This window comes from Metarhizium album (genome assembly GCF_000804445.1).
Source record: "Metarhizium album ARSEF 1941 chromosome Unknown scaffold_8, whole genome shotgun sequence".
Classification (NCBI taxonomy): Eukaryota; Fungi; Ascomycota; class Sordariomycetes; order Hypocreales; family Clavicipitaceae; genus Metarhizium; species Metarhizium album.
In genome coordinates this window covers 80,263-104,911 of record NW_024467582.1, presented here as the reverse complement: position 1 = coordinate 104,911, position 24,649 = coordinate 80,263, and the positions used below count along the sequence as shown (strand labels likewise).

Here is a 24,649-nt window from a genome sequence, read left to right as displayed (position 1 = left end):
GACCCGTGATATATGCATCTGCTTTTCCGATTTGTTAGCCACAAGGACCCCCAGTGTTCAAGGCAAGACATCAATGGCAGGCTGAGGGTGGTGGACGACGAGGGACGACGGGGGACGACGGGGGGGCTCCAGTTCGGGATGCCTCTGCATGTTATGTCATGTACTATGTATGTTGGCATGGGCATGGACGAAGCGCCGTCATGGTCCTGGTCGTGGTCCTGGTCGTGGTCCTGGTCGTGGTCCTGGTCTCGGTCATGGCCGTCCGTGGTGCTCGGTCTTTGACTGACTCCCTCCTTTTCCTTGTACTTGACCGTCCTGGTACTTGGGCGATACTACTCCCCGTACCGTCACCACTCCCCAGTACTACTCGGCAGTACTTCTTCCTCTGCCAGAGCTTCAGGCACTGGCCATGGCAGGGGTTGTCGTGCAGACTTGTCGGAACAAGGACGCCACGCATCGCCCGGGGGGGCGCTCTTGACGTTGCACAAAAACCCACCCGGGGTATGGAAGTGGATGTTGTTGTGGATGTCCATGTGCTCAAGGGGATTTGATTTGGGATTTGCCTGCCGCCTTGTCCAGTCTGCATGGCCCAGGCAAAACTTTCTCTGGTCAAGTATCTTGCCATATCTCCAGCCTGCGGCTCTGGAATATCAAAACCCAGCGCCGTCATTTCAAACCTCTTGACCGAGAAAGCCTTGTGTCCCGGCCACCACCCGGTCCCGGTCCAGGCCACCATTGTTCTGATTTCTGCAGGGGTGCTGGACGGGAAGCGGCAAAGAGAGACAAACAAAGAGAGGGGGGGGAAAGAGAGAGAGGCGAAGAGGGACCAGAGACAGGACAGAGACAGAGACAGAGAGACAGAGAGAGAGATAGAGAGAGAAAGACAGAGGCACAGAGATAGAGCGGAAGAAAGCAGTGAACATAATGAATATACAGCATACATGTACATACCTTGGACGAGTGGATACGCCAGACTCCATCGCGGACCAATTTCTCTTGGTGCCCTCAGGAATGCCGCCAGGGAGTGCCAAATTTCTCCTCGCCTTTGGCCCTGACGACAAGTTTCGTCTTAATTTGTGTGAAGAGGAAAAAAAAAAAAAAAAGGCCAAGGAGACAAGAACTGCCGACATGATCGGGACATGTCTTCGCCATACCTTGGAGCTTTGCGAATGCATCGAAAAAGCCTATATCGGGGCCCGGACCGGTTCCGAGCCAGCCCAAGGTCGACGGGAATATATAAGCAGGAACTAAGGATCCCATACGATCCAGAAACTGGATCCAGCGCCTAGAGCGTAAGCAATGATAGTCGTTAGCCAACCTCTTCGTGCCGTGTTATACTCCCGTCGTACTGATATCAATTCGCCTCAACGAGGACATCCACATACAGTTTGCAATAAAGAATTAAGAAACAAACAATATAAGATCAGATGAAATAAAATGAAACAAATGAAGTAAAACGAGATAAAACAGTCCCCTCGTACTACTAGATCATCAGCTGGGCACCCCTAATAAAACAGGTTTAATGACTCGACCCGAGATGTTTAAATTTGCATCCAGAGATTATCCTGTGTTCCCCGGAAACTAGCCCTTGCCAGCACATTAACACGACAACATGGGATGAGCCAACTCAGTCGACTCACCAGAGACTCTGGCCGACGACCACGACCAGTAGACAGTACTAGAATTTGCTCTTCCTTCACCAGAAAAGCCCGTTAGGCAGCGAAAATCTTGAAGATATTGAGAGCCGCGCTATTGGGATGTCGCTGTAGATGAACAGGAAATAAAGAATAAAGAATAAAAAGTAGAGGTGATAAAAAAGATGAAAAGACTCCACAACGTATCAGACCCAGGATCCTGTTATAATACAAAGTTGTCAGTACTGCCTTGCGAGATATCCCAAGACTACGACAACCAAGGGCTCTTGACTCGACTTCTATCGTATTTCTTTGCCTGGGAGGGCTGGCAAGAGGATGAATAAAAATACGTGAAAAAAAGAAAAAAAGACGGTGCAGCCACCGGCAAATATTTTGCTTGGGCTTCTATATTAGCAGAGCACCCACCTGCTGAGGACAGAAAAAGCTGCCTATCCAGCTTGGACTTTGAAACTCACGGACGAGGAGGTGAAGTATTGCAAGTACTAGCCCCCTCCCAAATACTTACTACCTGGAGATGGAGATCAAAACTCAGGAGAGCTCACTCTGCTAGACAGCACCTCTAGTCAGCCGGGTACCGAATTCAGAAAGACAGGACAAGAGCCAGGCACCGCGTAACAGTGTCCCGTCCCCTCCTTCCCACCTCTGTGTGTGTGTGTCGGGTCTTGGGCGAAAGAAGGGGTTTCTGAGCCGCCGACTCGCACCTTTTGTGGCTGGTGTGTATCGCGTGGGAAGGAAGGGCTCGTGTTCGGAACTTTCAACTGACAAGAGATGGCAGACGTAGCACGACATCCAGAGAGAGGAATCGATGATGGGAAAGCCCAGGCCGTCAACGTCCCGGTACGCAGGCAGGTGAGCGAGCAGTGGATGGTTCTGAACGAGACGGCGTCTATCTGTAGAGCGTGATGGTTTGCAATGGTGGCAACGTGGATGAGAAGCCAAGTTGAGGAGAGAGAAGGCACGACAGAAACGGGAAAGAGACAAACAAACCAGAGACCTTGTTGCGAGGTCCAGTCCCCCTTTTGAGTAGAAGGCCAAGTGGTTGCTGAATCATACGAAGAGGATACGGGACATGGACATGGCCAAATAATAACCCTTGTTGACAAGAATCCAACACACCTGTTTTTTTTTTTTTTTTTTTCCCGTTTCCCAAGCTGAGCAGGAAACCTGCGGAGCTAAGCAATGCCCAGGTAGTCGGGGGATTGGCCTCTCGCCTGCCACATAGATTCATGTATTCAAGCGAAGCGGATGGAAAGCCAGGAAAGGATGCAGGGGCATGACTGATCTTGACGTGGCATGGACGTGTCGGCCAGGTCAAAGTGAGATGGTTTGAAGCTGGCCTAAGTTTTTGTCCTTGCTGTGCTTCTTGCTGTGCTTCTTCTTCTTCTTCTTGCTCTTCCTCTTCCTCTTCCTCTTCTCGTCCTCGTTCTCGTCCTCGTCCTCCTCGTCCTTCTCGTGCTGCTTGTTCTCTCCCCAGCCGGGATGCTCCCCAGCCTCAGAAAGGCCGAAGACGCCCCTCTCCAAAAACATCATCGGGACAAGGCCCAGGAGGTCAGGACGGACACTCGTCTTGCATCAGGCTCCCTTCCCACTCGCACTCCCACTCGCATTCCCACGGCCCATGGCCCATGTCACAGCAACTGGTGCCTCTCATCATCAGCTCCAGCGATGCATCCATAGTAACTGCCTGGCCACGGCACGGGTGCAAGACGTCTCGGCCGAGCGAGCTACTCCATACAGAAAGCCATCTTGATTATTGATTGATGCCTACCGACTGCTCGGTCCGTCCGCCTGTTTGCCCGGGCAGCATCCAATGGCATGGCGATGCTGCCACCCGGCGGCCAAAAGCAGGATTCACTCTACGGCCCGTTGTCTTGATAGGCCAGAAGTTAGGCTTTGACCAAGAGGTGGCGGCGACACGGGTAGTTGCATGTCTGAGAGATGGACATGTCACCGCTTCTGTCACGGACTCGCAGACTCACGGCCTCACGGCCTCACGGCCTCATGGCCTTGTGAGAAACTCGCATGCTTGCCGGCCTGTCATCGATCCTGCCTCGTCCCTGGCTTTGAAACGTGCCATGTAGGTCTCACAATCTCATGCCAGTTTTAAATGGAAAACAGAAACGTTGACCCTTTTTCTGCCTCGCAGGACCTGGCTTCAACTCACCCGCCGCAGCAACAAAAAGCCGCTTCGCATTGCCCAGCTCCTCCCGCCGGAAGGCGCAATTCCTCACCTAGTCGATTCGATACACAGCTACAAGGGGACGAAAACGTCAAACACTGCTCCTGTGGCCGGCGAAAACCTTGAACAACGAGGACAAATACGAATGGCGACGGCAAAAGACAGGCTCACCATAGCCTTGGACAGCTCGACCTCGAGCTTTCGTCCCAACTCCGGGGTTTCGGGCCTTGGCACGGCCACGCGACAAGTATCCAAGGGGGAGTGTTGGAATTGCCATCAACTTGGGGCTCCGGTGATACGATGAAGGAGAGTCTCACGACATGTGCGCTTGAAGATGGCGGCGTTCTGTCCCAACATGTTATGTTAGTCGATTGGACTCTAGTCAGCTTGATCCTCTTCCCCCACCCTCCCGGACTAACATTGCTTATAGGCATGGCCGTGCAAGAGTCTTTGTCCGCGAGGTTTCCAGTCCGTTGTGCTTCTCTTTGACAAAGGGCCCTACCTGGATGAATGGCCCAGAGCGCCTCCTGAGATCGACTGATGAAGCAGTCAAGGCGTCAATGGTCTGCATTTTTCGACTTCGACCCTGCTTTTCACCTAGCCTAAACCAATCGCCTGCACAGATAGCCGACTACTTCGGCCGTCCTCGCCGCCAGTTAGGTCATAAAGCTGCGCCGGCCATGGAAACAACCGCCTCGAATGGCGTGCCATACTTCAGCTGCACCCCCCTCGTATCGGCTCAAGGCAACAGATCCGGGCAGCCCGGTACGCTTCCAATGCCTGCCAGTGTAACTGTTGCCCTTCAATCGTGACTAGCGTTGGTCTGGTATCCCGGAATGCTGGGCATTTATGCGCCATCCACATGGGCGAAATCTGAGACGAGTAATGACGGTTGCCTTGTGTCTTTGACTGATGGTCCCCGCACAATCTGTACATGAGATGGGACATGACACAAAAGGTATTGAGTAGGCTGCGGAAAAAGACACGGTGTAAGACGAAGAAGAAGAAGAAGAAGAAGAAGAAGAAGAAGAAGAGAGGAAAAAGAGAACGTTAATACTGCTGCGTCGGCTTTTAGAAGCCCATGTACCGAAATGTTGACTCCATGTCAAAACCACCGCTCAGTCGATCAAATTCTGCTCATCAACTGTTCCGGTTCAGGTTCCGGGCTAAGGAAAGAGGCACGCTAGCCATTCACTATTGTTATTCTACATCCCAGTACATTGCCCGGGCACCTGAAGATGGTTCCGCACCCAAGGTAAGGTCACACTCACTAATGCCAGGTGGCACTCGAGGGTGTGGTAATAGAGTCAGAGAAGACTTTCAGAGCTCCCCCTCCTCCTCCAAGAACTGACAGCAACTGATCTCGGCCTGCAGGCATGTAGAGACGCAGAACTGTGCCAAGGCATTTGATGCCTTGACTTTGCCAACCGCGTCATCGGGAGTCGTCTCCTGACGGTTAGATACATGTTTGTGGAGCAACGGGAAACCGCTTCGCTGTCAGTCATTGTCAGCATCAACATGAAAGACCAAGCCTTTAGTCCCAGTGGCGCTGGCGGACTGATCAATGCTTCCGTACTGACCTGGCGTGCGGCGTCATCGGGATCTGGCTTCGTTGTCAGCCTGGTGATCCGTTTGGGGACTTCCAACTAGCCATGGTTGTCAGGTAATTTGTCCTTGTCTGTCGGAGAAGACACCAGCAGCGGATTCAAAGGGAGGCTTGGCTACCGACACAAACATGTGTGAAGAAGGCCATTTCCCAGAGACGCCTCGAGGGCCGGCCTGCGCGAACGAGACCCGAGTTTCGATAACTTGGAGCCACCGTGGCCTGACTGATCCCCCTACTTGTCTTCCGGTCCGCGCTGTTCGGCCGGATGAACAGTACAGGGGTAACACGAGGGAAACAGGGATATATGCCTACGGCCAAGGCATACTATGCGTCTGGAACGGATTAAACGAAACCATCTGATCATCAGACCTAGACTGCCTGTCCCGGATTGGTTGGTCCTGAGGAAAAGCAAACATTGCTCTCCATGTCTCTTGCCTGGCCCAAGGTTCGAAACAAAAGGCTTCAAGACATGTAGCAACAGCTGGATAACAATCACGGCAGGGCAATGGTTCGTGACATTTTCCAAGACAAAGTGTCAGTTATCTTCCGTTGGGTCACGTCCTCCTGTCCTGTTCACCCCCCACGGGGCCCCTCAGAAACCAGGGGTCCAACTCCAGGAAACACGATTGCGTCTATGCTGTTGGTGCTGTTGGGAGACTGCCCAAGGTTGGCCCATATAAGCTCGTTGGGAAGGAAGACGCGATCCGTTCAGATCAGAAAACTCGGCCGCGAGCCTGGAAATATCGCGACCCCATCGCCATGCATGAGCATCAGCAGGCATAGCCGTGACGGCCCAACTCTGATTTGTGCAACACCCAGTTTCAGAAAGTGCGCACGCACCAACGCTGCATTATTCCCCAATCGACAAGCTTCATTTTCGTCGGGGTTTCATAAATGGACACCCTGTTGGTCAATGCCAATGTTACTCCGATTGCTGCTTTGGGATTCACGGGCTTCCCTATCCGTTCGCTTCGCCTTTCTGAAAATGGACACTGGAACGGACTAATAAGGGTGACCAAGGACGGTAGGGGGGGAAGCTAGAGTAGGGAGATGCATGGCACTCTCGATGGGATCTGCTGTATCTCCTAGTCCGTACGCGACACTTCATCCCGGAGGCGGATTATTGCCCCACGGCCGGAGCTTGACGGTGCGGAAATCCGGCAATGCCGCCTTAGTAAAAACTTGGTAAGAGGGCCGAAACCAGTATATGCTCCGCAGTGCCATTGAGATAGTTCATATCTAGGCAGTTGGGCCTGCATGAATTACCTAGGTTGGCTCCTGTAGACAGTTCCAGGCAGTCGAGTTTGGGAGCATTCTCCGGGAGCACACTCGGCCCAACGTACTCACACGTTCTCCGTAGGTACGGAGAGTCAATCTGAGTTTCAACAGTTTGGGATGCCGCCGCCTCCTTGCCTGATGGTAGCACAAAAGACGAAACTCAGCCACGACAGAAGACGCTGCTTTCTCAATTGATTCCAAGAAAACGACGAATGGCCTGACTTTGATAAAGGGCCGATGCTCTTCCCGGCTGCCTTTGTTGGCCGCATCGTCAAGCATCTTGGCTTTTGGGCAAGGGGTGATAGTACGGCATGACGGTAACCATTATTTTCGCCCTGTCGAGGTTTAGTCGGATGTCGAATCCGGTTTCAACTTGTTGGATGAATGCTGCAGGATTCGCATCCACGTATTGTCCCGCATAGTGGAGACGGTCTGGACGACTCCATGCCGCCAATTTTTTTGTCCTTTTTGGAGACTGTTTTTAGGATATTCGGTCCGGATATGAGAAGAAGAGATGAGAAGTGAATCGACGTCAAGGCGGCCTTGCTTGGTGTTGGCAAGCGAAGGACGGACGAAGATGGAAGGAACAGGGCGACCAAGATTGGAAAGGGAAATAAGTGGATCTCGTTGTCCGTATCGTGACAAATCACATCGATTCTTTGCAGCCGGCGGGGCTTCCATTGTAGCCTGGAGGTTGAGGCGACAAGCCAAGCATTCGAGGTCGAGGGCCTCGAGGCAACGACATGCATGACTCAAATGCCGTCGTCAATCGTTCAGCGTTGACCGTTTACCAACTGAGTTTCTGATCTTGGTACGCTTGCACGACAGCAACCTCTCGCTCTGGAATGCCTAAGAAACGAAACAGCATAAAGTCTTTCAAGCCATATCCTGCGGCATCGACGAGCAGTTCATCGTCTCCTTCTGGTTTCGGTGGCGGTAAGTCTCCTCACCCCAGTCTCCATAGATATGCTGTTACTCATTCTCCGTTAGATAAAGCCCCCAGAGATGTGAACCAACTCCTTGCAACCCTGCGAGACGCTGGTGCAGGACCATCCTCCTCGCCATCTCTGTCGGAGACCTTGCCTAGCATTCCACCTTCCATCAGAGAGATTCTCCAGATCCCTGAGACGCCATCACCCGCTCCACGGCGACCTTGTCGTCAAAGATATGACAGCCAAGGCCGCAGACTGCCCGCTGGTCCAGCGCCGCCCCGCAGCTGGTTATCAGGAGGGCGTGATGACGGTGACTTCTCAAACTCGCTCGCCCGTTCTCTGCGCGTGAGCTATTCTGGCTTCGATAGATGCACGTTGCCAGGGGCGCCGCTGCCACAGCCCGGGAGTCTGATTGACCTTGTTCTCAGGCGTCTGGCTGTAGACTGGGACTTTCATCGCGTTTTTAACCAGTATCACCTGTATTTTGTGCCTAGTCATCTCAAGCCGGCTCTGATTCGGTATATAGGCGTCGCTTCAAATACCGGTGTATCGATATCTGACCTGAAGACCATTCTACTACCTCCCGAGGAGGTCTACTCCGATGAAAAGTTTGACCACGTATCCAGGGCAAACACGGAAATTACCTGCCTTGACCTCTCCGCCTCTGTCGGCAGGTCTTTGAAACTGAAAGACGTGACCAGCATCCTCTTCAATGCGGTCGGATCCCAAACTACTGACGAACCTCAAGAGTCTTGGGAAACTGTCGACACCAACCCGAGCCCGCCGCGCCTCTTGCTGCCCAACTTGACGCATCTGTCGCTGGCACTGGATCCCAGGGGCACAAGAGACGCCCCGTGGAAGGAACTTCTGTCATTATCATCAAGGTTGCCCGCAGTCACACACCTGAGTCTTGCGTACTGGCCAGAGCCTTGCTTGGCTCCACGGGCAAAGTTTTCCACCATTTCTTCGCCTCAAGGGCGTAATATATCGTATGGCGGCACAAATTATTATTCTCATTCGCTGGACCATGATTGGACCGAGGCCCTTCTTGTGCTGAGAATGCTTAGCAACAATTTCTACAGGTTGGAGTTTCTAGATCTCACTGGATGTGCAACGTGGTTCAAGGCGCTTCGGTTGAAAGACGGCCATGATTATGTCGATTGGTCTGGCTCCTGGGGCAGACTAACGGTTCTGCGACTTTACACAGGGTGGGAGCTTGGTATGGATGCCATGGCATCAGATAAAGCAGCATACAAGTCAGCCATTGACACTGCAAAGCGCGTTGAGAAACATATTGTAGCAATGAGGGCCGGCAAGGGGCGTTTCATCACTGTCGAGAGAGATAGCATAGATGGCTAGAAACCACATGGTTGGATAATCTACAAAGATTACAGCCAAGCGCTGAGATTATCGGGCGCCCACGACTTGATGTACCCCAACACTATCGGGGTTTGAAACTGCTCTTCACGTGTCGAAGTAGCCCCTACAAATCTCCAATCCCCAACACTTTTGTCTCTGCCGACGTCGAAGCAGAGACTGGCTTTTATGGTCAATGACAGGCGGCCGCGACGAATCACGGAGGGTGGAGAGAGTCGTCCGTGTTCGGCACTCGACATGAGACTTGGCACGCAGGACACACATGCAGCGGCTACAATAGATATCGAGACGTTGCAGATGGGAAATGTGGAGGGAACGATTTGTGCTGCTGCCTGCAACTCGGCTCAACCTCTCTCCAAATTAACGTTATACTTTGCGAAATTGTGGAGTCCCCAGTTTCCCCATTTGGCTTCGGCGTGAGTCACGGATCCCCGGCAGACTCATCATGCCATGAGATGAACAACGCGGGCAACGCCACCTGAGCTTTGAAGTCAGGGTGCCTGGCATGGCTCAGCTAAAACGCTGGAGGAGTCGGTTGCCAGTCATAAGCTGACGATGCGCAATAACGCGTAATTATCGACCTCCTCTACTGAGGCATCGTTCTTGCTCTCAACGCTCACAAACTGACTTCCACGGTCACAGCCGCTTCTCGCGTTTGGCTTCATACTTCCTTCGCAGAAATGACTTCCATGGCAGCGGAATCTGCCACGACCATCCTCTGCACAGCCCAGCAGACGCGATTTCACATCGACTCCCCAAACTACCGAGAGGTACTTGGCGATAGCCCTCGAAATTGGCAGAACAAGCCATTTATCGTGTCGTACTGACCCTCATCCACAGCTCCATGTTCAGGGTCTGCACATTCTCGTGACGTCCGGCGGCAAGGATTCGTCCACGCCAAAGACCAGGTCCAAGCGCCCCGACGGCCTCGAGATTCTGTCCAATGCCAAACTTCTCCTGAAAGAAGGACGGAGATATGCACTCGTCGGCCGTAACGGGACTGGAAAGTCCAGTACGCTTTCCTCCCTATTTCTATGTATTCCTTAGTCGCATGGCCACGGCACGGCACCACTGACTACTCGGCTATCCTGCGTAGCGCTGCTCCGGGCCATTGCGGACAAGCTCATTCCTGGAATCCCCGAAGGCACCAGAATTGCCATCCTGCAGCAGACGAAGCTGATGGAAGATGACGGAGATGAAAAGCCAGGCGAGGGGCATAAGCCGCAAGCCAGCGTGCTTCAGGAGGTCATTGACCGGGCCACGGCGCAGGATACCATCGAACAGGAAATTAAAGGTTGGCCGTCCCAGCAGAACACTTGAACTCCCCCCCTCCCCTTTTCGAGTTGATCCTTCGCTAAGTCCTCAGCTCTTTCCGAGGGTGTTGATGCCTCTGACCCGCTGGGGCCGGTACGAGCCTTGCGCTCTCTCAAGCATCACCGTTTGCAGAAACGCCTCTTCCGCATGGACAAAGAGGCCAGGCTGAGAAGTGGTGCTCGAGGTGTGCAGGCCAGGAAAGCCCTGGTGGCTTTCGAAAAGGTCGTTGCCGAATCGGATGCCATGTACGTTTTGCGTGATATTCTTCATGTTCTCGCATGGGGCCACAACGCCGTCTGACATTTTTGGCTCTCTCAGGATCAACCAGTCGAGCGACGACATCTCACCCGGAACGCGGCAGGCAGAAACGCAGGAAGCCGCCGACATGCTTGCCGAGCTTCAGATCCACCTCGAACCGTCACGCATCGCACAGACGGAAACGAGGGCCAGAAGCGTCATGGCCGGTCTTGGATTCACCGAGGAGCGCATGCGCAAGCCCGTCTCGAGCATGTCTGGGGGCTGGCACATGCGAGCGGCTCTGGCAGCGGCTCTGCTACAAGACGCCGACTTGTTGATTCTCGACGAGCCGACCAACTTTCTAGACCTGCTGGGCATCGTTTGGCTGCAGCGATACCTGCAGCGTCTTGCTGAGGGGGAGCAGCCCCCTACCGTCATCATCGTATCACACGACCGCGACTTCATGTCCGTGTGTACGGATCTGATGCTGCTCAAGGACAAGAAGCTCACCTACTTCCACGGCGACTTGCCGACGTACGAGGCCTCACAGGCACAACGTAAGCTGTGGCTGCGGAAGATGAAGGCGGCGCAGGCCAAGCGGCGAGCGCACATGGAGAAGACGATTGCTCAAAACATCAAGGCCGGCAAGGCCAACGACGACGGCAACAAGATCCGCCAGGCAAAGTCACGCCAGAAGAAGCTCGATGACCGTATGGGGATGCAGGTCAATGCCAAGGGGCACCGCTTCAAGCTCAACCGCGACCTGGTCGGATACTCCTTCACTCGTCGCGAAGACATCGACATTCCCGCCGACGAACGCCCCGTGGTCATGGCCCTGCCAGAGCCGCCGGACCTGCGGTCCCCCGGCTCTCTCGTGTCCCTCGACGGCGCCTCGTACCGCTACGGCCCGCGGCTGCCCCTTGTCGTCGACAGCATCAGCCTCACCGTCGGGATGGGCGACCGCATCGGTATCCTCGGTCTCAACGGAAGCGGCAAAACCACCCTCATCAGGATGCTCGTTGGTGAGTCGCGCCCTACGACGGGCAGCGCCACCACCCATCCGCGTCTGAGGCTGGGCTATTACTCGCAGCACGCTGTCGAGGCCCTCAAGGCCCTGGGCAAGGAGGATAGTACCCTGACCGCCCTGGGACTTCTCACCCGCGAAGTCGACGGCCAAATGGGCGAGGGCGAAATCCGCGGCTTGCTGGGCGAGCTCGGCCTCCCCGGTCGCATCGCTTCTGACACGCCCGTGTGCAAACTCTCTGGGGGGCAGCTTGTGAGGTGTGAGCTCGCACGATTGTTCTGGAAACGTCCTCATTGCTTGATTCTCGACGAAGTCACCACCCACCTGGACTATGAGACGGCGACGGCGCTGCGAATCGCAGTGTACAGTTGGGACGGCGCAGTCGTCCTGGTCAGTCACGACAGGTGGTTCTTGAGGGGTGCGGTGGAGGGCAACTTGGGTGCGGACAGCGATGACAGTGAGCAGAGTGACGACGACGGCGACGACGGCGACGCGCCGCGGAGGAGGATCATGTACAGGCTGAAGGGGGGAAACATGACGGCGCTGGACGGTGGCGTGGATGAGTTTGAGAAGTCAATGGAGAGGAAGGTGAATAAACTGCTTGTCCAGTGAGAGTTTGGGCTGCGAGGCTTTGTAGATGCCGCATGGTAGATGAAGGTGCATCTACGAATATACCATTACCGGGCTTACCCGTGGTGTTTTGTAAAAGAAAAAGAACAAACACAAACACACCAACAGGAGCCGAGAGAATCCCATGAGGCATCGCTGTGGTGGTTCATGCCACGATCCATAATCGACACAAAGAACATCAAGGCCGACGAATCCTCTCGTCAACCAAGACCTGTAACAATTCTCTGTCCGCCCTCGTCACGCTCATCCCTCCACCCCTCTCGACCTGCACAATCGTGCCATCAACGCAAAACACCCTCCACCGCTCATCATCCTCGTCACTCGCAACCCTCACCTCGCCAACCTCTTCGTATCGCACCCTCTCGCCATCATCCCACTTGACACCCACGTGCTTGCCCCCGTCGTACGCCTTCATCATCACCTCCATCGCCCTGTGGCCACTGACCGCCCCGAAATGCACCAGATGAAGCTTTCCATCTAGCGGCTTGGAAGCAGGCGAAATGGTAAATTTACGCTCCAAATTTGACACCATCGACACCAAAATATAGCCATGCGTCTCGTGTGCATCCCTCTCGAGCTCACCCAAAGAAGCAGGACCGGGAGGCCGTACGTCCAGACGGGCTTTATACGCGTGTGACAGCCCCAGCAGTTCCTGGGCGACCATGCCGAACCGTTTTGCCCCGTGGACGCGGTGCGACGGCGTGTCGCTTTCGTAGACGATGCTTGCGTGAAACCCGTGGCTCGCTACGATTGCGCCGTAGAGCGAAGAGACCTGCTGCCTGTGCGGGAGCTGTGAAGCTTGGCTGTTGTCGATGGGCGACGGGCTGGCGTAGGTGACGATTTGCGAGCCCGGCGTGAACGTTGCTTGGAACACGGGCAGGTTTGCCGCAACGCCGAGGAAGAGCGTACGGAGGGCGAGGACGAGCGGCGTCGGCCCAGTTGTACTCGTGTCATTCAAGCACGGCTTGTGCAGGGAGTGGAAGAGGGCGTTCCCTGTGCCTAGGGGCAGCAACGCGATGAGCGGGAGTGGTGCACTGGGGGCGCGCTCGTGGCCATTGAGGAGGTCGACGACGCCTCCGTCACCGCTGAGGAGGATGATGGTTCTGGCGACAGGAGAGTCGCCGATGACTTTGGCGTATTGCCGGACGCTTTGGGCGTCTTGCGTGACGACGAGGCCGTACTGCTCAGGGGGGGTTTGGCAGGATGCGATTTGGAGGAGAGGCTGCAGCACGGTCTGCCAGAACGATTGTGCGCGCCCTGTGCCGGATTTCGTGGAGACGATGACGTCGACCTTGTTGTCGGGCCTGGGTTGTAGGTGAGGCGGCATTCCGCTGATGACGTGGCCATTGCGAAGCTCTGCTGGTATCTCGTCGGTCTGGAGGAGGTCGAGGCGGAAAGGGCGTGATGGAGGCGTCCCAGGGTCCTCTCTCAGAATGCAAATGATGTACTTTGCCCCGTCGGCGGAGGACGAGTCTGCGGTGAAGAGAACCTGGTGAGTCGATGCTCTGGCCTCAGCCTTGTCGGAGTCGGTCCATGAGAAACTTGCATCTGTGACTTGGAGACTGCGAACTTGGACTGGCTTAGCAGGCACAGTCAGATGCTCCGCGTGGACGGGCATCATGGCCGGGTTGCAGTTGGAGGCGAGAAAATGGCCGACATGTCATCACGTGGACAGACGGGAAAGATGGCACACACGGAGATCCTGCTTGGTGAGACGGATTCAATGGTGAGAACAGTGGTGCAAGACTAGGATAGGCATCCAAGTTTTTGACGCAATTTTGCTCCCCCAAACACCACATCATACATCTTGGTAAGCACGCCAGAGTCCTTGGTCCGCAGTCGAGAGTCGAGACTCGACAGCCCCAGTGGCCGGTGGGGCGGCGATCCCCTCGACCTTGGCTTGGCCCTTTTTTTTTTCCTTTTTTTATCCATCAACATCGGACCACCTCGACTTAGCCCTTGGCTCTTGTCATGGGCCCCCAATACTTGTGAGGGTTGACTTGGTACCTCATGTACCGAGTACCCCGTTGACGACCGAGCTGTATCAAAGCGTCGTCGAATACGAGCGTCTTTCGCAACTCTTCTTCACTCGGGAGCTCTTTCTTTTCCACGTTATTTTCTTCCATCTCCTTGCCTTCTAGCACCTTCTCATCCTTTTGCTCTTGCGGTTGCTGCTCTGGCGGTTGTTGCTGTTCGGTGCCTCCAGACTTGGTGTCGCTGCTGCTTGGCCGTGCGTCATCCCCCGACGTCTTGTCTTCTTCGTGCCCGACGATGCCAGCGTCGTAGAGAATCTTCCATCCGGCCATAGACTCCTTAAATTTGGATACTTTTATCGGTGACTTTTGCCTGATCCACTCTGTCAGAACCCACCAGATCGTGGACCATGGCGCGTCTGTCTTGATGCTGCCTGGACGGCAATGACTTCTGCCCACTTGATAGCCCAGATGCATGAGTGCGCCTCGGAACATATCATCAGTCGGAGTGGAGCATGATAAAATGCTGGATACCTTTCCCGGGATAAAGAAGAATGGAGTGGGATCAACGACCGCAGCTTCCGCATCTTTAGCATCAACATCCGCGGGCAGCTCAGGTCCAGGGATACACTCCTCCAATGCAGTCCGCAACATACCCTCCAGACGAGACAGAGTTCCATATACCTCGGGAGATGCCTTGGGTAGTTCGTCCAGCATACGGTGAATGAAGTCCTGGTTATGAATCCTGCCGCCATACATGGGTCCGCTGACGTGCATTTTGAAACCGCAATGCTGGCAAAGATGATCAGTGCTTGGGCCTTGGGCCATTGTGTGCTTGTAAAAGGACCCGTTTCCCTTTTTATTGGGAAATGGACGGCTCTTGAGGATTGGCTGCGTCTTCCAAGAACCGCAGCCTTGATCACAGCTATACACCAGCATCGTTTTCGCTCCCAAAAACTTTACCGCGGACGGCGACCTCGTGACCCTGATGAACACCTTTGTGTAAAAGTCAATCGATAGAGACAGTATGGGCTCAATTGCGATACCGTATCGCGCTCCGGAAGTTGCGACCGCATTCAGGATAAGGCGCAAGGCTGCCTCATGAGAATGCATGCCTTTGACGGGGACACCGCCATACAAGGAAAACGCCTTTTCGCAATAGCTGTGGCCGGCCCAGACAGCACTATCTGTGCAAGTAACGACGAGCAGGCCACCATCGTCCCGAACAGACTGAATAGCGGCGTCAAAAAATGGAGCAGCTGTTCCATATGGATCGAGGTCGACGACATCGAACTTGTGTGATTTGCTAGGGTTGCCGCGTTTATCTCTTCTGGACAAGTCTAGCGCAATATATCGGTACATGAGAGCCAGGGCATCTTCATTGGTGACGGTCAATCTATCAGCTACGCCGTTGTGGTCGGCATTCACTGCTATTGAATCTGCCGCAGAAGCAGACAGGTCATTGGCGGTAACAGACGTAACAAAGGGGATTTCCAAGGCATATCTCAAAGCTCTTAGGCCAGATGCTGATAACGCGTCGAGAATCTTGAATGAGGGCTTGTATATGTGACCATTTTCTGCTTCTTCCTTTCCCGGCTGGTGGTGCAGCTCGGAGGCTTGTAGCGCCGCTTGTTCGTCGTCTCGTTCTCGTTCTAGCTCGTCTCGCTTTCGCTTCTTCCCTTGCTTTGCACTCTTTGAATGGAAGGCTTCTATTCGCTTCTCCAACAGCATCTCCCCGTAAACCTTGACTGCCAACGTAGACAAGTCACGATTATACTGCTGTATTGGATTGTAGAAGACTTGCTGTTCCCCCGTGGTGTCTTTGCCAATTTTTGCTTCGTGAGGAACCAGGATCGTAGCCTTTCCCTCAGTAATCTGCTCGAAATTCTTACCATCGCGCTCAATGGTCCGCACTGGAGGCGCTTCGTCCATCATCCTTGGTGAGGTCGACGACACTGTCCTGGAAAACGAAGGTGGAAGCTGGGGAGGGCGACTCGCTCGTGTAGGTGGTATTAGGCGGTAGCAAGATGCAAGCCGTCCTGGTTTATGACGGATTTTGTGGCGCAATATAAAACCAAGTCGACACATGCAGGCAGCTCGTTTGAATTGGGCGATCAGTGGCGAGTTTTGGCAAGAGCCGCAGGACTGTCAAGCGAAGTCATTCTCAGCCGCTGCGACCAAATTTTTGGAATTCTGCCGGTGTCAAAAGCTGGGCGGTGGGAGGAAACGTTCTCGACAGGTTATAACTACAGGCCCCGCCGATGCAGCTCTTCGGTCCAGCAGCACCCCGGAAGTCCAACTTCAACACGCCCGCCAGCTTTCGTCAGACTCAAACACGTCCTTGAGTATTCAGACGATAAGGCGGACTATGTCCTCGTATCTTCAATATGGCTCAATGGAAATGATGGAGCAGGGTTCTTTCACCAAGAGCCAGGGCCGTTTTTGCTCCCAGGTGGCGCTCACCGCATTGCGCCTTCCCACATTTGCGAAACATCGGATGGCTTTCAGGCAGGCACCAAGTCATCTAATGGGGAAAGACGACCCTCCGTGTGTCTGATGTGCCTCCAACTCCTCCCACGGTCAAGCGTCAGAGGCCAGAGTCTGCACCCCAAAATCACCCGTCCATTTCTTCCGTACTCCATATCCCACAGCATCAAAAGGTTTCCATCCTAATCAGGATGTCATTTTTTTAATTGGGGACACATTCTAAGTCCTCCTACTGGCACCTACACCGGCCCTTAGGTTCAATGTTGGTCCATCGATACTAGGTCTCCCGCATGATGCATTTGCCCACCAAAAAGTATACACTAACGGACCGCTCTATACTTTAGCATGGCATGCGATAACCTGGAACATCCTCTAGTCAATACATTTTAACTCCCACGGTAGCGCCAGACACGATTAATTCTATACGGCGTGGAGGTTAGTGACTCATGATTCTATGTGAAATCGATTTACACCAATTGATCCAAGTATAGCGCCCTCTTGGATGATCATCTTCTGTGCTGAATTGCAAAGTCCAGATTTCCAGACGATTTCGTGTCATTAGGCCGTCGAGTTTTATACTTGTGCCCCCTTTGTTCCTGCATCTAGGATTATTGCCTTTACAGTGGACGATTCAAATCGCAAAAATGACCAGCCACGGCGAAAACGGCGTTGCATCAGCCGAAACCCCTGTTCTCCCTGCAATTCCCCCTTCAGCCCCGGTTCAAGGTAGGCGGCACCAGGATGCTTCTGCGGGCAAAGCCAGAGACGGCTGGGCAACCCCCATTGTTACCACTCACGACACAAACGCTCATCAAACCGTTGTTCATCATCGCTTTCTTTCCTCGTCAGAGTGGAGAATCATTGCCAATGGCATCGGCGGGTTAGAGGGCGAGGAAAGCGATAGGGCGGCCCATCCTTCACATTGGTTATGGCCCTCATTTGGCATGCCTCCGGGACTGTACCGCGAGGTCGTTTCGCACAAATATCGGTTTTATTTCCTATTCCACTTCACCAGTGTTGTCCGATGGATGCTCATGATCGCTCAGCTTTTAATTGGAGCGTCCATGACGGCTCTGGGCGCCATGTCGCCCAACAGCAGAACGCTCATAACAGTTCTCGGTGCCATCAACACCGTGGTCGCTGGGTTTCTTGCCATCCTGCACAACAGTGGTCTTCCAGACAGATACCGAAACGACATGGCAGAGTTTGAAGAGATTGAAGACGACATCAAAGAAGTATTGAACTCGGGCGTCGCCCCCGCCGATCAGACCGCCGATCAGATTCTTGGCGGATTTTTCGACTCGTTCCGCGAGGCCAAGTCGACCGTTGCAGTGAACATGCCCGCGAATTATGCCTCAAAACAAATGCTTTCAAGGCAGATGGATACTACTGCAAAGAAGGGTGTCTCGAAACAGGACCAGGACCAGGACCAGGATTAACTGCAACGAATGGAAACGCCGGGGCTCCCGTGCTAATGTCCACTCAGGATGACAAGAGCGCACGTACCAACCATGTTTTCCATCCGTTCGTTGAGACTGGCGCAAGTTTGCCTTATCTTTCCAAGGGTCCTGTCGTCTCATCCCTGAGGGTATGACAACGTGTGTACTGTAGACTGATAAATTGCATAGATGAACCAAGATGAAGAGTCCGTGGCCTAACATACTTGCCTACTATGTCATAAGTGCCGCAGTATACATTGACAATCATACATATTGCAAGTATTCTCGAGTGGTACGGCATAGCGCCCGAAATTTAGAAATTTGCTGTGTACTCCGTACCTGCTCTTGAAACTTGGCATGGTTCCGAGTACTTGTTGCAAAAGACGAGGCAAGGGGCACATTTCCAAGACGTAACAAGCTACTCCGTATGCTGCTTGCTAGTTACCAGCTTTTTAGCTAGCCAGCTACTTAGTCAGCAGGGTGCGTTAAAACACCAATTCAGCAGGAGGCAGATGGTAGACAACAACGGAGCCTGGACTATTAGTCTTTTTAAAAAGGTATAGGTCTGCACGCAGTGTTCCTTTTAACGGAGAGTAACTAATACACAGATATGCTATTATGCTCTACCTCTATACCTCCCACCCCATTCCACTTCACAGACCGATCGTCTCGGCTGTTTTCTCCCTGTCGGCTCTGCATCTTGAAGGTCATCCGTGGTGGCGACGCTCAAAAGGGCCGGCCAACTCTCTAGATCGCACCAGACTGTTTTACTCATCCGACTTCACACATACATATTACGTGGCCGCGGATGCAGTCTGCCGCATGGGGTCCACCCCCTGGGTGGGGGTTATTATCTATACTGTCGGAAGATGCTAGAGGGTATTAAGATTAAGTGACGCCATTTCTTGGTGCGACAGATTGTTTGTTCGGATTCTGCGACACGACGGCAATGGCTGGCTCTGCCCTTTGTTCGCAGGCGTTTCAGCCCCGGCTCGTGGGTTTGTCACGAACCAGCAGGGATCAATCCATGTCGAATAATTGACGTTGTCCCGTTCGTTCGTTCGTTCGTCTCGTCCCGCCCCGGGGAGTTCCTGGATTCCTGGCCCATGAGCCATGAGTCCATGGCCCTGGCACTTGCCGCTTCAACTAGGATCGACAATCAATCATGGTTGGGGAAATCGCGCATGCGCCATCTGGGACCAGGCCAGTTTCTCGACGCAGATGATGGCCACTTTTATTCAAAAATCCCAGGCGGCCCGGAATGCAGCGCTAGCACTGCCTTTTCGATTGTCCGTCATGGGCGGCTGTTTGCGACCTCTTCTTGTCAGTCAACCATGTATTTGGTTCTCAGCAGGCCCTTTGTCTTCTTGCCGCCCTCGGCTCCATTTCATTCTGCAAGCCCGGCGCAGCTTTTTGCTTCAACTACTGTCAGCTATTGACCACTATGCTGCTCTCCAAAGGCATGCCGGTCCTCCAGGTGAGGCTTGGCCACGCCTTATTAACCGTGGCGACTGTTGGGCTCCTCTGCTGGGCCATCAGACTTCACCAACAATATTTGGCCCTTGCGATTGATGTGCAGGACACGAATCCGACGGGTGATTCCTTGCCCGAGGAGGAATACCTCGAGAGGCTCACTGGTCGCTATGTACTCGGCAACTTGACGGAATGGCAAGCCTGGAGAGTGCAAACCTCTCGTGTCCAGTCTTTGGCCGCGGGTTCAGTCACCGATGTACACGCAGACTTCCAACCGGACCGGGATGCTCCCAAGGTCATCCACGTTGACAACCCAAGTCCTACCGATTTGCGTGCGTCAAAGGGATTGGAGCTTGCTGTCCATGCCGACCAGAGACAGGACGGACCATATGCATCCATTTTCATATTTGGCATTTCCACCTCGTACAGCCGCATTGTCGAGAAGGACCGGGCGATTCTGCGGGCGTGGAAGCGCTGGTTGACCAAGAGCGACGGAACCACCAACGGCGCCAGTCTGGTCCTCATGCTTGACAATGCCACCGAGGAACAGCTCAACGAGATAGACAAGGCACTTGAAGAAGCGGGCATTGACGTGTACGCTTCCTCAACTGCCGAGCCCACATCCAAAATCCGCAGATACCATGAACTGATTCGCGTCATGAAGTCATACGGTGCCACCATCGCCGCAAGTGGCCAGGAGAAGCATTGGTTCGCAGTCGTAGAAGACACCGTCTTCTTTCCCAGCCTTTCCCATCTCCATCAACGCCTTTCAACCTACGACGTCAGCAAGCAGCTCTATGTCAGCATCCCCGGTGAAGAGACGGACGGGCAGAAAGACGGCAGATCTGTCACCAAGTACGGTGCAGGCGCCATATTCTTGACCAAGCACGCCGTGTCTTTGATTCCCAAGCTCTCCTGCATGGAACTTGACGAGGCCCCCAAGCAGCCATTTCACGGACAGAGGTGGGACGCCGAGCTGAAGAAGTGTCTCGAAAAGCAGACCAGCATTGACATGCATGTCATTCCTGCATTGCACGCGCCGAACGAGGCCAGCTATGAGCCCCCTCTCGAGGGCCACGGAATTGGCGTGCGGCCACTTTTGCTTAACGACTACGAATACCGACACCGCCTCGACGTGGGCATGGCGCACCTGGTGACTGATGCTTGTGGCGACGCATGCTTCATGCACCAATATTTATTCCACGACAACTGGGTCATCATCAACGGCGTGTCGATAAGCCACCACCCCGATGGACTCAGCCATCACCGGCACTCCCGCAATGCTGCAGGAAAGGGACACTTGTTTAAGGATGCTCAACGGTCTCGCGTCTCGAGCCAAACATCCGCTCACCAAGATGAGGCCGAGAGGAGGCCAGTGACGTGGACAGGGCGAAGGGATGTGTGGCGCCTGCTTGATTCGACAAAGGCGTCGGACGAAACCATATGGCAAGCTTATATAAAGAGGGGAGGCAAGCCAGCCAAGGAGGACGGGGGAAAGCCGGATGGACTGAAGGAACTCGATTCGATTATTGTCTTGATTTGGGAAAAGAGGCAGCATTAGCTACTTGTTTCGCTGCACTGGCGTTCTGGACAAAAGAGGGAGGGAGGGGTTGGACGTAGGAGCCGGCTTGGGAGTTTTATTTTGATTTGTCCCCTTTGTTTTCATCTCAGACTTGATGTCACTGTACATTTTTTCCATTTCCTCTGGAGATTGCCAGAGCACAAGCACCCGCTGTATATACCGATTACGACTTCTTGTTCATGTGGCTCCAGTCCTCAGCCGTCAGCTCGTAGTACATCTCCCCAGCGGCATGGCCAAACTCATGATGCCTCAGGACCCCCTTGCCCTTCAATCCCAACTTGTCCTCGGCCAAGGCCAGCATGGGCTTGTTGGTGGCCGTGGTGGTGACCGAGACGATATCCAACTGCGGACCGCCGTCTGCCACGGGCGTAAAGGCCCACGCCATGGCCATCTTCATGGCCTCGACGGCGTACCCGTTCCCCCGGTACGCCTCGTCAATGACGACTCCCGCGTCGCCGGCACGGATTCTGGCCCCGTTCCTCTCCCGGTCCTCGATTGCGCCGAACCCACCCAGCCCAATGACCTTCTCGCCCTCGGGCGCCTTGAGCACCAGCACCATATTCACCCTCGCCGGGCCGCTGGCCACGGCGCCGTCGGGCCCGAGAACAGTCGGCACGGCGGCGGACTCGCGCTGCCCGGCAATGAGCTCCTCGGACCGCGAGGCCGACACGCCGGCTGCCGAAGGGTCGGAGGCGCCAGCGTCAGCGGTCAGGATGGCCGCGTGCCGGGGCGCATCTCGCGGCTCAATGGTCCGCAGCGCGAGGGGCAGCGTGCGCGACTCGATGCGCGTGCAGAGATGGTGCGCCTGCATTCTTTGTCTCTGCGCCCCGGCCCGTGTGTGAAGAATCAGGATGGGATGAGCCGGTTTTCTGCTGCTGCTGCTTCTGGGGCGGGATATTTGCGTCTTTCCGGGGAGGAGGACTGGGGGAGGGGAATTGGGTATTGGGGAGATGTGTAAACCCATTTCTTCGGCTTGCTGTAAGCGACACGGTGGATGGACTCGACTCGACGGTGAGTCGGTGACGGCTGGTTCCGCCGACGGGGCCGACAGGGAAGTCGACTGCACTTGCCTAATTAGGCAAGAGCCGCGACGGCTTTGCATTTCATTGGCTGGCTTGTGAGTCGCAGACTCGGGGCGTCCGTCCATATCGCCTTTCCTTTGTGCGTGTGCGTGCGTGACGGGTGGAATTGAGGCTTGGTGGTGATTTGGCGTGGAACTAGTTGCCTGGGGACGATTTCGATGCCGAACCGGCTTGCCTTTTTGGTTTCGGGAGAAGAAGGGAGTGTCCGGAGAGGTCGACTTAAAACGTTGACGACGACGGTGATGGTGAGTGGGCACGACAAACGGCGCCGTGTCCGGGATCATGTGTAATTGGCATTGTGAATTAGAGCAGATTAGCGCTACAAGGCACGTTATTTCCTCCAATTCGTGTCCACGCAGTCGCCGCATGTTGCCTGCCTGCCCGCAGCCATGGCCACATTCACCACCCGCCCTCCGAGTAGACGGCCACGTAGTCCACCTCCATGCTCGCGCCGTCGCCGCCAAGCGTCTCGTCCGTGGGCGTCTTCAGGCCCGAGACGCCGTCCGGGAAGCCCCCGCCGACAGCAACGTTCAGCAGCAGCATCTTTGGGTCGGCGGCCAGTGCGTGCCACGCATCGGCATCGCCCACGTCCTGCTCCCACAGCGTCCACTGCGGCCGCCCGTCAACGTACCAAGTCATGGACTCTGGGCCCGAGCCCGACCGGTCAATCTCCCACGCCATCGAGTGCCAGACACCGCGCTCAAACGGCTCCGTGGTGTGGCTGATCCCGTTGGGCTCGTTGCAGACGCCGCCGGGGCTCGTGCCGCAGTGGACGACGCTCCAGATCTTGCGCAGGCCGTTGACGGTCTCGAGAATGTCGACTTCCCCCAGGGCAGGCCAGTTCTGGTAGTTGCCGCGGTACGCGGCGCCCAGGGCCCAAAAGGCCGGCCAGATGCCCAGCGACCTGTCCTCGGCATTGTCGCCCAGCTTGATGCTGGCCTCGACGCGGAGGCGCTCGCCGCACGCGCAGGCAAAGTCCCAGTCGGCCGTGGTCTCGATGCGCGCCGACGTCCACGAGTCGCCGTCGCCGCGGACGGGCGTGATCTTGAGCGTCCCGTCGGCCGTGATGTGGATGTTCTGCCAGTCGGCCGTGTAGCTCTCAACCTCGCGGGTGCCCCAATGCTCGGGCCCCCCGTCGTACTGGGTGCCCTGGTCGATGGTCCATCTCGACGCGTCCGGAAGCGATCCCTCGGGCCCCGAGAAGTCGTCGTAGAAGATGCGGTTTGAGAATCCGGCCGGCATCTGCGCCGTCTTGACGGCATTGGCGTGCGGCGCCTTGGCCGCGCACGGCATGATGCCATGGGCTGCAAACAGGGCTGCAGCTGCAGCAGCAGCTGCAGCAGCGACGCGGCCCGACATGATGAAGAGTGGGAAGAGGAGAAGAGCGAGTGACTGACGGGGTGAGCTTGCGGATCTCGAGCCAAGGCAACATGGCAGGACGGCCCGCGGCGACAACCGGCCGTGAAGCTGATGATATACGGCATTTTCGTGCCATCACCAAGACTTGTTGATATGCACCGGTTCGCTTTCATGCCTCGCACAGCCACCTGTTGCTCCGGAGCCCTCTGACACGCAAGTGACAACACCATTCTCTCGTCGTGGACCTTGATGCCAGCCGCATTTTCCTCCCATGTCCGTGCTGGCGGCAGAGTCTGCTTATTGGCCGCAAGGCGCCCGTCGAATTGGCCAGAGACATGGCGCCTGAGCTGGTATGGGCCTTTATTATGTCTTGCGGCTTCCTCTCTCGAATCTCGACCTTTTGCCGGTTGTTGGCGATATTAATGCGAGACACGCGGAAAATGTCGAGCTGTTCGGAAGATTATCCCGATTATCCCGCGGCGCAGAGGCCCCACATTTCAGGCGATACAAGGGGTGCGATTGGTTCCAACGGACAAACTAGGCGCGCTGCGTTCTGCGTTGGCTATTTGGGGACTCAATTCTCCGCACTCCGTGGTTTCGGTTCCGGCTCCAGTTTCAGTCCCAGCATCTGGATCTGGGCTGCGAGCTGCTTTCCGCAGTCAATGAATGAGATTGTTGTCATGTCTCACCGGCAACCGAATTCCCAAGTGCTGTGCCGATTGCTCTGTGCACGTCCTTGTGCAACCGCATCAACGGCGGCTGCGGGAGACGAAATTGCGGGTCGTCCATGCAATCGTGGATCATGATGCCAACCAAGCAGTTTTCAAGGTTTCCTGCTTGCCGAAAAAGTCGTCTCCCCGATGGGTCACTCGCGTGGGAAGTCTGCGTTGCATCTTGCAAAAGCAGCCCTTCTGGACGATTTGCACAGCCCTGTCGTGGTCCGGCAAAGCAGCAGCACTCTGGGCAATGTGCAATAAAGAATGTTGCTTTGGATTGCATCGGTACGCGAGGAAAAGCCCCCC

At 55.0% G+C, this 24,649-nt stretch overlaps 9 protein-coding genes across 9 annotated transcripts; 4 read left to right on the top strand and 5 right to left on the bottom strand.

The window, feature by feature from the left end:
* Positions 1-2,966: 2,966 nt before the first annotated feature.
* MAM_03822 (uncharacterized protein) lies at positions 2,967-3,185 on the bottom strand (the record flags this gene model as incomplete). The annotated part of the gene is made up of 1 exon (XM_040822621.1): positions 2,967-3,185. The coding sequence occupies one exon, from the start codon at positions 3,183-3,185 to the stop codon at positions 2,967-2,969; it is 219 nt and encodes a 72-aa protein (XP_040679127.1).
* A 4,378-nt stretch (positions 3,186-7,563) lies between these two features.
* MAM_03821 (tafazzin) lies at positions 7,564-9,009 on the top strand (the record flags this gene model as incomplete). Its single annotated transcript, XM_040822620.1, has 2 exons — positions 7,564-7,654; positions 7,709-9,009. 2 exons carry the CDS (start codon positions 7,564-7,566, stop codon positions 9,007-9,009), a joined length of 1,392 nt encoding a protein of 463 aa, XP_040679126.1.
* A 698-nt stretch (positions 9,010-9,707) lies between these two features.
* Positions 9,708-12,214, top strand: MAM_03820 (ABC transporter-like protein; the record flags this gene model as incomplete). The annotated part of the gene is made up of 5 exons (XM_040822619.1): positions 9,708-9,797; positions 9,868-10,039; positions 10,124-10,321; positions 10,394-10,586; positions 10,660-12,214. The coding sequence occupies 5 exons, from the start codon at positions 9,708-9,710 to the stop codon at positions 12,212-12,214; spliced, it is 2,208 nt and encodes a 735-aa protein (XP_040679125.1).
* Positions 12,215-12,410: 196 nt separating this feature from the next.
* Positions 12,411-13,850, bottom strand: MAM_03819 (Diacylglycerol kinase, catalytic domain protein; the record flags this gene model as incomplete). The annotated part of the gene is made up of 1 exon (XM_040822618.1): positions 12,411-13,850. One exon carries the CDS (start codon positions 13,848-13,850, stop codon positions 12,411-12,413), a length of 1,440 nt encoding a protein of 479 aa, XP_040679124.1.
* Positions 13,851-14,184: 334 nt separating this feature from the next.
* MAM_03818 (N2,N2-dimethylguanosine tRNA methyltransferase) lies at positions 14,185-16,140 on the bottom strand (the record flags this gene model as incomplete). Its single annotated transcript, XM_040822617.1, has 1 exon — positions 14,185-16,140. The coding sequence occupies one exon, from the start codon at positions 16,138-16,140 to the stop codon at positions 14,185-14,187; it is 1,956 nt and encodes a 651-aa protein (XP_040679123.1).
* A 1,196-nt stretch (positions 16,141-17,336) lies between these two features.
* Positions 17,337-18,131, top strand: MAM_03817 (uncharacterized protein; the record flags this gene model as incomplete). Its single annotated transcript, XM_040822616.1, has 1 exon — positions 17,337-18,131. The coding sequence occupies one exon, from the start codon at positions 17,337-17,339 to the stop codon at positions 18,129-18,131; it is 795 nt and encodes a 264-aa protein (XP_040679122.1).
* Positions 18,132-19,575: 1,444 nt separating this feature from the next.
* Positions 19,576-21,165, top strand: MAM_03816 (uncharacterized protein; the record flags this gene model as incomplete). The annotated part of the gene is made up of 1 exon (XM_040822615.1): positions 19,576-21,165. The coding sequence occupies one exon, from the start codon at positions 19,576-19,578 to the stop codon at positions 21,163-21,165; it is 1,590 nt and encodes a 529-aa protein (XP_040679121.1).
* Positions 21,166-21,349: 184 nt separating this feature from the next.
* On the bottom strand, positions 21,350-21,997 carry MAM_03815 (Acyl-CoA N-acyltransferase; the record flags this gene model as incomplete). Its single annotated transcript, XM_040822614.1, has 1 exon — positions 21,350-21,997. One exon carries the CDS (start codon positions 21,995-21,997, stop codon positions 21,350-21,352), a length of 648 nt encoding a protein of 215 aa, XP_040679120.1.
* A 670-nt stretch (positions 21,998-22,667) lies between these two features.
* MAM_03814 (glucan endo-1,3-beta-glucosidase A1-like protein) lies at positions 22,668-23,627 on the bottom strand (the record flags this gene model as incomplete). The annotated part of the gene is made up of 1 exon (XM_040822613.1): positions 22,668-23,627. One exon carries the CDS (start codon positions 23,625-23,627, stop codon positions 22,668-22,670), a length of 960 nt encoding a protein of 319 aa, XP_040679119.1.
* Positions 23,628-24,649: the final 1,022 nt, after the last annotated feature.